This window comes from Cariama cristata, unplaced genomic scaffold (genome assembly GCF_000690535.1).
Source record: "Cariama cristata isolate BGI_N322 unplaced genomic scaffold, ASM69053v1 scaffold21850, whole genome shotgun sequence".
Classification (NCBI taxonomy): domain Eukaryota; kingdom Metazoa; phylum Chordata; class Aves; order Cariamiformes; family Cariamidae; genus Cariama; species Cariama cristata.
Genome location: NW_009595685.1, coordinates 110,297 through 122,941, shown reverse-complemented (window position 1 = coordinate 122,941; position 12,645 = coordinate 110,297). Strand labels below are relative to the sequence as shown.

Genomic DNA, 12,645 nt, shown 5'->3' with positions numbered 1-12,645 from the left:
TTGGGGGTACCGGGATGGGCAGCAGCTCTGTCCTGGTGGGGCCAGGGCGGTGGTGAGGAGGTCAGCAGGGTCAGCAGCTCCCAACTGCTCCCCAAAAGACCCACCACCCCGAGCTGTCCTGAAGTGCCGCAGTGCAACCTGTGCAAATTGAGGGGGGTGAGGCCCCCACCCCACACCCGCAGCCCATGGATCGCTGGGTCCCCTCACATCACGGATTCCTCCTCTTCCTCTTCCTCCTCCATCTCTCGGTCCACCTCGATGGCCGTGTTCTCATAGCTGGTGATGCCCCCGTATTTCCGCATATGGACCACCAGCGGCTTGGGGGACTGGCTGCCGGCCAGGCTTGCCACGTACATGCCCGTCCGGTTCTCCTCCAGCGATGGGCCCCAGTCCATGGCGGGTCGGCTGGCTTGCTGGACTCGCTGCAAGGAGACAGGCGGAGGGAGCACGGGCACCCCAAACCAGCACCCCCTCCGCTCCCCACCCAGCAGCTCACCAACCCCTCCCGGGGCACTGTGTGCTCTACCAGCCCCAAGGGACTGGAAAAGCCCCCCATGAGGATGAGATGGGGCCAAAAGCTTGTCCTGAAGATTTTTGGGAAGGCAGCTCTGTGTAAATGCCTTGCTGTGGGCTGGGGGGGTATTATGGTCTGTGGGTGCTGGTGGAGAGGGTCTGCAGGAGCTAGGGGCTATTGTAGGGCTATGGCCCTGTGGTGTGGGGTTAGAGTCACCCAGGCAAGGGGTTAGCCTCAGCCAAGGTGGTTCCTGGCCAGGCCACCATGCCCACGGCTATGCCAAGCCAGGTTGCAGCCAGTGAAGTGCTCCAGGTGGTGAGTTACTGCCTGGGGAGGGCAGCAAGCTCTGCTGCCTCTGCTTTTAACAGCCTGGGGAGAGCAGCAAAGCCCAGCCGGGGCTGGGAGGGCTGGGAGCAGCCAGCAGCTCCATAACCTGCTCCTGGGCGAAGCCTTTCAGTGGAAGGATCCCATCTGTGCTGCCTGTACCTGCCTGCACGGTCCGGCTGCTGCCATCCTCGCTCTGTTGTTGCTCCCTGCAAAATGGGTGCAAAGTCCCATGTGCCCATGCCCATCCCGCGCTAGGGACAACGTACTTCCCCACAGGGCAAGGCTTGTTTTGTCGGGGTGATGAACACAGGGCTGGCCCTTGGGAAGCAGCATGACTTGGTGCCTGCTTGGCATCGTGGGAAGGGGCATTGCTGGAAATGCTCTGGGATGTGCCATCTCTCATACCCCATGGGCAGCAAGGAGGGATGGGGACGTGCAGCTCCAGGAGAGAGGATGCAGAAATTTCCAGAGGATATGGGCTTGGCAGGGGCTCGTAGTCACCCCTGCACATTTCTGGGGTGCTCCTCAGCAACACTGGGCCCCAGCACCTCCTACCTCCCACAGCGTCCCTTCTTCTTGGAGCACAGCCACCACCATGCCCATGGGAATCATCAGGCAGGAGAGGACTCCCATGAGGATGCCCAAGACCTCAGCCCAGGCGGGGAAGCGGTAGCTGCCGTACTCGGAGGGCTGGTACTTGACAATGTTGTACACCAGCAGAGCCTGCGGAATGGGAAGAAAGTGAAGTCAGCCCAGAGACCTCTGAAGGTCTCATGCTCAAAAAAGGACTGGAGATGATGGAGACTTCCCAGAAGAACCAGAATGGTCCCTGGAGCAGGAGATGCCATCAGAGCAATTTGTCACAATGGGAGGTCGCCCAGGGATGCTGGCACTACTGCGGCTCTCTAGCACCATCCAGCACCTCAAGCTGAGCAGTTACCATCATTGTTGCCGGGGACAGGACCATCCAGCAGGCTCTGAAGTAGGGCCCGGGTTTGAAGCCCAGCATCATGTGGATATCTCGGCAGAACCTCTTCATGCCTGGAGGAGCGAGAAGGAGAGGGACTCAGAAGCTGTGATCCCTCCCCCAGAGCCAGGTGCCTGTACCAGGCTGCCCTGCACTGATTAAAAGCCGTGGTTAGTGTCTTCTACAGCAAAGAAGTGTCTCCCCTCCCAGCTGGGAGACGCAGGAAAGGGGGCCCAGCTGGTGCTGTCTGAGGGACCAGGCTCAGCACCCCAAGTATCTCTAGCGAGGAGAATCCCGTGACGGCCAAGAAGAAACAAGTAGTGGGAGCAGAGGTGTTTCATTCTCCATTGTGAGGCTACTGACTCCCCTACCGCTCCCTCTAAATCCTTCCCTTCATACAGACAGCCCACCTTTCCCCATGCCCCTGCTGGGACAGACACCCTTACCATAGACACGTGTCACCACGAGGCAGGTAGTGATCACCACCACCATGAGACCAAAGCCAGCACTGTAGTCATCCAGTAGAACCAGCCAGTACATCCCACCCTGAGGAGGAAAAGCACAGTGGCCAGCATCTCCAGGACCATCGTCCCAATGAACTCCCACCCGTATCCTCCAGGTTTTAGGGACACATCCCCTTAGCCCCTTTGTGGGCACTGGGGAAGGCAGTGGTCAGACACCCTCAGGGGGCATCACTCTCCTTCTGGGGTTCGTGCAGGGACAGGAATAAAGCTCCCCTTGGACCTCACATCCCCAGGAAGCCCAAGCTCATCAATTGTCTCTCTTCCACCTTGTTAGGTGATATGGATATAGGTGTCTCTGCAAACTTGGCCCCTGCCCTAAGCTCTCCCTAACATGAGGCCCTAGTCAGCCCCCACAACACATCCAGCCCCACACCCTTACCTCTGTTGTGAGGATGAGCCCCATCAGGAAGAGGGCGATGCAGATGATGGCCGAGAACGAAGCTTTCTTTGGCCGCAGGTAGTAGGGAAATTCGTCTGTCACTGCCGTAACGATGGTCTCCATAAAGGCAAACTGCATGCAAAGGAGAAGAGGGTCCCCTGAGTGCCCGGGCTGCCTGGGCACCACGGCTGACTCGGTGGGCTCTGTCCTTACCTGACTGTCCAGGCCCAAGGTTAACAGCATGAAGAAGAACAGGAAAGACCAGAATGGAGAAAGGGGGAGCATTGTCATGGCCTGGGGGTACACCACAAAAGCCAGGCCAGGACCTAGGGGAGACAAAGGACAGCAGGGTGAAAAGGGGGTGATAGTGCTGAGGATGGGGGGGATGGAGGAGAGGAGAGTCCAGCAGAGCGGCACCGCAGCGGGGACCTGCCAGGGCTCTTGCAAGATGGGCAGGAGGGGTCCTGCAGTAAAGGGTGGAGGGGTGCAGGAGAACCAGCCTGCTCCTTGCTCAGACTTTTATTAGACATCACTTGGTGTTGCTCAACGTTTGCATGGTAGGAACTGGTTTCCCCCCTTCCCTCCCCCTGGCCAGCTGAGCAGCTTCATCCCTCAGGCTGATGCCTTCCATCCTGGAAGGGATGCTCCTCAGTGCACCCAGGCAGAGGGTGAAGGAGAAAGGATCTTCGTTTGGCCTCACCTGCTTTTGCCACCTGGTTAACAGGGACCCCAAGCTCCTGAGACATGTATCCCAAAACGGAGAAGATGGCAAACCCTGCCAGAATGCTGGTGATGGCATTGCCCAGGGTCACTATGAAGGTGTCCCTATAGAGGAGAAAGAAGATGCTCTGAACATGCCCACTCCTTCCCACCCCACCCCAGTGCACAGAGACACTGCCAGTCCCAGGTGCCACAGTTGGGTGACCCAGTGTGATTCTCCTACAGGGCCTCTCTTGGCATGTGCTTTCCAGGGTCAAAAGGAGTGTATATCTAACGGCATGGGTCATTTTGTGGGGTTCCTCCCAGGCTTTCCTTCCTCTGTGGAGGGCATCAGCCCAAATATCCAACACTCAGACTCCCCTCTCTGTTGGTGACCTGCAACAGATGCTGGGAACAGGACAAACATGCATAGCTCTAGCTTCAAATATCCTCAGCCTTCAGCACCTACAGCCCAAAACTTCTCAGCCAGGTGCTGTGCCTTGATGCTTAGGAGAATTTTCTCCCACAGGTCCCTCTGTCCCTCTCGAGTCTGCACAAGCTGCCAGGTGTCTGTAAGGTGCCTGGGCAAGGAGCAGCGCTGGGTGACTACGTGCTGCACCGTGTGCTTCTGCTGGGCCTTCAACCCACCAGCTGAGGTTTTCACGGCTTCCCCTAACCCATGATTTTTATGAGACAGCAGCTGGCTCCCACCTGTAGATATTCTGATGGAAGGTGTTGTACGAGGCGAAGGTGAGGAGGCCCCCAAAGCCTACCCCAAGGGAGTAGAAAATCTGCAGGGCTGCCTCGATCCACACCTGGGGGAAGGAAGCAGGTCTGAGGAGAGAAGGGGTTTGGAAACCTCCTTCTGAGGAAAAGGGAGTTGGAAATATGCTTCCCCAAAGCCCCCGACACATCTTCTCCAGTCCTCCAGGCACACAAAGCCCATGGGGTCTTTGCCTTTCCTTGCTAACACGCTCACCACCGGTAGTGGGTCAGCGGGCTAGAGGAAGGGCTAACAAGAGTGTTTTAAAGCCAGCCCAGCACGGCGTTAAGTGCCCTTGTAAAACTGGGTGGTCTCTGCTACCAACACTGCTGACCCAAGGAAACTCCCTGCTCCGCAGGCTGAGATCGCTTGAGAAAAACAGAACAGCCAAATCCACCACGGGTACCCATCGCCACCCCCGAGCCCATCACAGGGGCTGGGCTCATCCTGCCCACGGTCCTCCTACGCAGGGGAGGTGGTGAGCACTCCATCCCCTGCACGGGGAGCCAGAAATGGGGCTGGGCCAGGTGGGAAGAGTGGTATAGACAAGGTGTGGAGCAAAGACAGGCTGCCGAAAGGCAAATACTCTTGGTCTAGGAGCAACCAAGAGAGAGGACTTTAGGTCAGAGGGTGGCCAGGGAAGGCATCTGAATAAGGGAACCGCCTCTGTTCCATGCAGGAGGTGGCAGGAGAAGGTTCATTTTTGTGTCTTGAACAAATTGCACAAGCTCCTGCTCACCTTGGAAGACAGTAAGTGATCAAACTGGGGTGTGAGGTAAAACCGGATCCCCTTCCAGGCCCCCTCCAGAGTCACGCCACGAATGAGCAGCATCACCAGGATGAGGTACGGGAAGGTGGCAGTGAAGTACACGACCTGCGGAGGAGCAGAGCCAGCTGGGAGAACCGAGAGCGAGAGCACAGCACGAGTGCTACCCCCCCAGCCCTGTCCTCAGGGTGGGACACTGCATCGCCCGGCATCACGCTGCCGTGCTGGGTGCCTCGGGATGTAGCACGGCTAGGGGTGTCAGCCCTGCCCGCGTCTGGGTGTGCAAACCATCCCCGAAGTGGCCTGTGTCCAGCTGATGCTGTTTATGGGTCTCACTTTCCCAGATGTGCAGAGAATGGCAGGCACTCGTAAGCATCGCTGTAGATCCCTGCAAAAGAGACTGTCCAGCCCTTACCTTGCCAGAGGATTTGACTCCCTTTAGGATGCACAGGTAGACGATAGTCCAAGAAAGGAGGAGGCACAGACACAAGTTCCAGCGGATCCTCCCGGGATCCCCGATCCCAGAGCTCCCTTGGATGTGCAGGACGTACCGGCTAGGGAGAAAGCAGAACGGCTAGTGAGCAGCCACGGGCACCCCCTGCCTTTTTCCAGAGGCCCTCTCTGAACCTAGCAATGACTCTGCTGCAAAAAATAACCTTGTCAAAACTCCCGGCAATGAAAGCAACAAGCTGCTGGAAGCTCTTTGCCAGGGAAAGGGGAGAAGCTTGTGTGACTTCACCATGCATTAAAGAGCGCAGAGAGGACGCCTGGTGGCTTGAGAGCAAACACCCAGCTGGTCCAGGCGTGGGATGAATTTCAGTCTAACATATCTCCAGGCCAGCAAAGTAGCACTAGATCATGGACACCTCCCACATCCCAGCGACATGATCCCAATGGCTAAACTGAGATATCACCCGCAGCTGACCACAAGAGCCCACCACGGCACCCACAACACCAACCCTGAGTTCCCACCATGCCACGAGATGTGCAGCACAGACCCTTCACCCCTCATCCCATCCCCATGCTCTCCCTGGTCGGGTGCCAACCATGTCCCCACAGGCAGGTTGGGCTGACCTCTTTACCTCCAGTACTCCTCGCTGGGGCTGACGGTGTTGGTGATGTTGACGGGGAAGGTGGTGTTCCCCGCCTTGATGACGTGGTGGTCCAGGCACAGGTCGGTGTTCCACCAGTTGCCGCAGTGTTGCCAGGGCAAGTCGCTTGTGAGGGATGCAAAGAGGTAGAAGAGAACGTAAGCAATGATCATATTGTAGTAAATGGCCACCAAGGAGACGATGAGGATCGTGCCCATGCCAATGCCTGGAGGAAGGAGAGGGTAAAGAAGGAGTAAGCCATCTCTCCGGAGCAGAGCACATCCAAAACCAGGGTCAGACACTGGATCTCAGCAGTCAAATGTTTAACCAGTCAGAGGTTCACCTGGTGGGGGGAGCCTTTTATTGCCATTATACCCTCTGGACATGCCTTCTCTGAATTGATGATCTATTGCATCATACAGATAATTTTACTCCAACTTAATGTTGAGAGTAAAAGTATTTGATTTGACCTTTTTTTGAACACTTTATTCTTACCTTTGTCTTTAACAGTCATTGCTTAGCTTTGATGCTGTATTTTGTACACTAGCTGGCTTAATGATTTTCATACAATTTCTAGAGCTGGTCATGATATCCAGAGCCTCCAGAGACTGATAGATCTCATACATATCTTGTGGCTACTAAAACAGGTAACCCAGAAGTCCAGCTTGCTCCACCTTCCCCTAGGACTTAACCTTTGATTCTAACAAGAGATTTGAGGATCATGGGATGCTGCTGCCGGTCCATGTCCTCATCAAGCAGCTTTTCCAGCGGCCCCACAGAGGTTCTGGATTTCACTCACGCACCTTTAAAGAGAGGGCTTATCTTCCAGACGGCGAGCGGCCCCAGGCTAGAGAACTGGCCAAGTGACAGCTCCATGAAGAAGATGGGGATCCCACAGATGGCTAGCATGATGAAGTAAGGAACCAAGAAAGCTCCTGCAAGAAGCAAGAAAAAAACCCTAAAAATAACACAGAGCAAAGACCTAAAGCCTATCTATGACAGGGAATAAAGTTTCTTCAACATCTGTGGCCCTGAGGGATCTACACCAAAATCTGGAAGACAGCAAGGGGCAGCAGCTCACCATTACTGCAAGAGGAAGGGGCTGTGCTTCACCTGGTGCTGTGTTTCCCCCCCTTGCCCTGATTCTCTTTTCTCCTTGAATCTTAGACAAACACCATGAAATTCTCCAGTTATTATTGCATGTGACAAGCAATTACTCTGGGAGTAGTTGAACAAGCTGGGCACTTTGCACCATCACACCGGGCTCTTGCATTGCAAAAGGCTTGCCCCCCTCCTTCGATACCTGGGAAGCATTTGCTGACCCTGCTGAGTCCTGGAGGACACCAGGCCAAGAAGCTATTGGAAACCAAGAGGGATGCTCAGGTGGTACTTAGTCCACCATGGAGCTGGAGATGTCTCCAGGGCTACGAGTGCAGAGGTGGGCTGGTGACTCCCTTCCACACATGGGTACAGGTGGTTAATGCCCTACAGCAAGCGTGGGGGACAGGAGGAAGCTTCACCCCACAACAACAAATGCTACTTCCCAGCCCCGAGACGAGGAAGGGGCATCTCTTGAGAGACACGTCCCACCATGCCAGCTCAGTGAGGGGGAGACATGGTTCCTCCAAAGGATGCCCAAGTACCTCCTCCATTAGTGTAAGCCCTGTAGGGGAACCTCCAGACGTTTCCAAGGCCCACACAGTATCCGATGCAGGAGAGGAGGAAATCCAGCTGCCCCGTCCAGTTCCCTCTGTCTTCCGGGCACTCGGAGCCCAGGTCCCCGTCCTGGCTGCTGGGGCTCACCAGGAGATCTGGGGTCACCGGCTGAGCAAGAGAGCAGGGCATGGGAGAGGGAAGCCAGGGGTTGCAGAAGGAATAAAGACAGGGGATGAAGAGTGGGAGAGAGGGAAGGAGTGCTGAGAGTTTGGGTGTGAATGTGTGACCCCAAGTCACAGCACTGACACTTGTCCCTTGGGGACATGCCGTCCCAGCAGTTCTCTGTGCACCACCCCAGCCAACGTCCTACTGAGCAAGGCAAGGGAATAAATGTGATCCCACATGGCCAGAGCCCCCCTGTGAAAGGCAGGATGGCCCTAGTTCACCCTGGGAGGCCAGGACCCATCTTGCAACCCCAGTATCCCAAGAAATCCTTCCAAGGAACCATGATAAATTTTCTCCATCTCCTGCAGAACATAGATGTGAGGACAGCAGGGGAAGAACCACCACGCCATGCCCAGGAGCACAACACCCCAGCCCCACGTGCCCCTGCCATGCTGGACACTTGGTTGCCATTAAATGCTCTGTGTGTTTTTCATGCTTTTTCAACCGCCGAAAACCTACACTGCGGGGATTTAGTGATGTGCTCTGAGTTGTCCCTGCTGACAGAGCTCCTTCCAGATTTCCTAATCTGCCCTGGATCAGTGAGGCACAGGCAGCTCTTCAGCAGGCAGGGGATTAACCCATTCCCTTCCTCTCCAAGTGCCTCAGCTCTGCAAGAAAGAGGTGTGAGTCCTGCAATACATTTAGGTTGGGGTGCTGCACTCTGAGGGCAGAGGGGTGCTTGGTGTTTACATGTGTGTTTACATCAGGTCTGCAGTGAGATGTTTGGTCTGTATGAGCTTCCCTAGCCTCCCGACCTTGGGAGAGTGGGAAAGGCATCCCCACTGGCTCCCGTCCCACCGGCAGTCACCAAAGCTGAAAGCCTCAGCCGGCAGCTGCCAGGTGAGATCCCATCACCGATATCCCCTCGGCAAGACTGGGAAGCAAAAAGGGATGGGATGAGGATCCTGCCTCTCTGCATTGCTGTGCCCCTGCCAGGGAGTATATTGGGTTTGGCTGGTATTGAGGAACAGAGGCAGAAGGATGCTGGGGTCCCTGCTGAAAAGGCATCAAGACCAGGGCAGGAGAAACCCATTTGGGAACCTTCCCTTCTTCTTGGGCTCTCAAAAGAAAAAAACCAGCCATCTCTGTGTCCCTGACTTCACAGATCATAGGGAACAAGCCCATGGGATGTTGTTGAGGGAGAGGGGCCTGGATTTGGAGGGATCAGCCAGGAGGAGTTGTGGGTTTCCCTGCACCATTGTGCACATATGCTCAGAGCCCGCAGCAGACCTCCATCCCTCGGGAGATCAGAGCTGGCTGGCGAGCAGAGCCCAGCACTGCCCTGCCGCAACCCGAAGGGGAATGTGGCAGCCATCTCCTCTCCTCTTCCTCCTCCTCTTCCTGTCCAGCTGGACCACTGGATGCTCTTGCTGCCAGTTCCCATGAAGACAAGGAGCTGGATGCCGATGGTGATGGCGGCAGGCTCCCACCCTTCGCAGGGTGCACCCCACTCCTCCAGCACCTCACATGTACTGCTCACAGCCCAAAGGCATCAAACACGGATGTGAACCCATCCCCACCCAGCATGCAAACCCCTCGAGAGAAAGACAAGCTGGGCCAAACTCTTCCCAAAGCCAACCTAAAATGCACAGCCCGAGCAAAGGCATTGCTACACTAAACGCCACCATTAAAAGCCCATCCCTGCTGGATACCACCATCACAAAGCAAAGGCCAGAAGAAAAAGCTTCAGAAACACAGGCTGAAGAGTCAAAATGTGACCCAAATATAATGCTGTTGCTATAAAACTATTGCTACCTGGCAGCCCTCTTGCAGCTATTTAATACAGCTCTCCGGCTTAGCAACTTCTCCAAACCATGGCCATGCCTGCTAATTAACCCAGCACACACAGCAGGCATCACCTGCAGCAACCTCTGTTTGCGGGTGATGGACAAATTGCTCTGCAATATCCCTCCTGAAAGTTTCAGCCGCTCAAACCTGTATTCACAAAGGTCTCTGCCAGGTGGGGACAGGAGCTGTGGGACCATCACTGTTTGGTCTTCCCCCAAAAAATTCTTCCCAGTCCATCACACTGCCTGGAGACCTCTCGCTTTCCCAGTTTGCATCACAGAAAAACAGCAAGCAGGGATGCTGGGTGATCATTTAATCCTCTCACCTAATTCCTGGACCTCTGCCTGAATCCTAAACAGCTGCAAGAGGGCACCAGTGAAGCCGCATGACCTGATGAAATGCAGGTGCCATCCATCAGATGTAACATGGAAATCAACACAGAAACAACAAAAAGAAAAGAAAGGAACTAATGAGACCTTTTCCAAGCTGTACATGGCCCGGTCTCCATCCCAGTCACCCTTTTCAAAAGCCATGGGATGCAGTTTGTCACCTATGTCTCGGTGATGACTGCCCCCCTTATTAATATCTTTAGCTGGAGCTCTGCAGTTTAAATTTGGGATGCCAGAGCAGAAAGCAGAGACTGCTCAGGAGTTGGATAGACCCCAAGGATGGTGACATTGCGGTCCCCACCGGGCAGGCTGGGGAGGTAAGGGCCAGGGATGCTGCTGGAAAACACATGCAGAGGCTGCTCCATGACTGCGACACCCAAAAATAGCCCAAATCACAGCCTTTCCGTAGACATCACAGAAAACTTGCCCTATTTACCTGACTCAAAATGAATTGCAAAATGCAGTATTTAAGTATTCCAGCCCATCTTTGTCCCAAATAGCCGACAGATGCACACCTCTCTGCTACAGGCTGCTGAAAATCTCACACACCGGCTCAACTCCAGCCCTTTTTTTAGAATTAATGCTCCCTTTCAGCCTTTGTCATAACAGGAATTTTCTTTTTCAGTAGCAGCTGAAGTGCTCTAGTGCTACAATATCGCTCTAGTGCGTTCCACCATCAACTGTGATCTTTCAAACCGGGCTCCCGTCTCGCGGTTATAAACAGACGGGGACTAACAGCTCCCTTGGCAACCACGTCCTCTTTGAACACAGCATCACTTTCCATTATTCACCAGAAGATGCTCCCAAAGAAGCCAGCAAAGCAAAGGTCATTGAGAAGAAAAAGCACTTTAGTCTCTACCAAGATAAGAGCTGGCTTCCATCAGGAAATTGCCCTATGCTAATTATTTTCTGTAAACCAATTTACTCAAACCAGTGCAAAACTCAGCTGTATCCATGAAAAACCAGCCAGATTAAAATTACTTTTTCATCCTATTTTGTTTCCATTCAGACTGGCATTGTGGGGTTATTTTGTCAGTGTTCTGTGCGTTGACCACAACCTTTGTTTGGGAGAAATGCCACCCGACGCCAGATTTCTCCCCTGTGGATCCGAGCCGTGTGCGAGCACAGTGTGTAAAGTGTGAGTCACTTCAGATTAGTTTGGATTGGTTGTTAATCTCTTCGAAAGAAATAAAAAAACCAGCATAAAAATTAATTCCAATGTAATACTGCTTAGAAAGTGAAGTAAATAAAGCATCCTTATGATGTGGAAGAACCCCTTGAAGGGCTGCACTGACTCTGGTTTCCCCCAACCCAGGATCACAGCACATGCAAGGAGAGGGAGCAAGCGATGCTGGAGCCAGCACAGGGGGTTTGGGGGCTGGAGATTGCTGAGGCTGAAGCAAACTCATTACAGTGATGTCCAGAGCGCAGGGAGCATGCACAGCTGTAAATGCTTATGGTCTTTCATCCAAAAACCCTGGGGAAGGAGCAGGGGAGGTTTGAGGCAGTTTGTGGCAGGTAGAGAAGGGCAATGGCTCAGGCAGGACGATGCTGCTTGGCAGCCTGGCTGGGTATGGGGAGGAGCAGCCCAAATCCTGGCTCCCATCACTGTCCTTTGTGGGCTTTAGTCTATTTCTACTGAATAGCCCCCAAAGCAAATAATCAAACAAATAAAAAACATCCACGCAGCTCTTCTGGAAATACTACTATGCAAAAGCCAACCTGAAATCCTTAGAGCCTGAGAAAGATCTTCTCTATTAAAGAGGAATTTTCATATGTCTAAAACATGGCTGGTGAGAAAGCTTAAAACTCCCGGCTCACCGATGGGAAGTGGAACATATTGAGAGGGAGAGGAGGTTGTTGGGGTGCTGGGGCACGTGCTGTGGCCGGGGCCATGCAAACTCCTCCATCGGCTGCGGCCAGCTCTGGACAAGCCCGATGTCGGCATTGGGCATGGTGGTCCCAATGTACTAGGTGGCTGCGAACACCAGGTTCTCCATCTGGAGCTCAGCAAGAGCATTTTGGGGTAATGAAGGCCAGCAGGGCCCTGAGGAGCATTGGGAATGGGGAAAATAACTCCGGAGACATCTGTTTTCCATTCCAGAGGATCGCTGTGGGGCTAAACGAATTCCTGAATAAATGTTAAATAGGATCACAGCAGCAGAGAAATTCAAGTATCTCAAAAAGCATTTGGAAGGGACAAAGACAACTTTTAATGGATCTTGCAGTCACAAAGTCATCGGGAAAAAACAATTTGTAGGAAAGAGGAGGAGAGGGAAGAGCCAGATGATGCCTCCAAGCAACAGCGGAGCACGGTAGGCAGCCCTGAGGCTGCCAGGGCCATCAGACAGCTGCTGGCTTTCACCAGGCCACTGCCAGCTCTTTTACGTCATGTCCCAATATCCTAGGAATTTCCTGGCAGGGATGAAACTCCCCTGGGTTTTCATTCATCTGAAGGTTGGCACAGGTTGGCATCACCCTTCCCTGTGGTTAATGGGCACGGTTTGGCAGAGAGCAGAGCCAAAGGGGCTCACAGCTCTGGGTCATGCCCGGGATG

General features: G+C 54.1%; 1 protein-coding gene across 1 annotated transcript in view; it reads right to left on the bottom strand.

The window, feature by feature from the left end:
• Positions 1-203: 203 nt before the first annotated feature.
• Positions 204-12,645, bottom strand: part of SLC6A7 (solute carrier family 6 (neurotransmitter transporter), member 7) — a 13,366-nt gene continuing 924 nt past the window's right edge. The window contains exons 2-14 of the mRNA XM_009703077.1: positions 7,674-7,854; positions 6,834-6,965; positions 6,022-6,256; positions 5,355-5,493; positions 4,913-5,047; positions 4,122-4,225; positions 3,412-3,536; positions 2,925-3,037; positions 2,712-2,843; positions 2,255-2,354; positions 1,782-1,882; positions 1,397-1,564; positions 204-422 (exon numbers count right to left, since the gene is read on the bottom strand). Of these exons, the coding sequence (XP_009701379.1) occupies positions 204-422; positions 1,397-1,564; positions 1,782-1,882; positions 2,255-2,354; positions 2,712-2,843; positions 2,925-3,037; positions 3,412-3,536; positions 4,122-4,225; positions 4,913-5,047; positions 5,355-5,493; positions 6,022-6,256; positions 6,834-6,965; positions 7,674-7,854 (1,884 nt within the window). The remainder of the gene's footprint in view (positions 423-1,396; positions 1,565-1,781; positions 1,883-2,254; positions 2,355-2,711; positions 2,844-2,924; positions 3,038-3,411; positions 3,537-4,121; positions 4,226-4,912; positions 5,048-5,354; positions 5,494-6,021; positions 6,257-6,833; positions 6,966-7,673; positions 7,855-12,645) is intronic.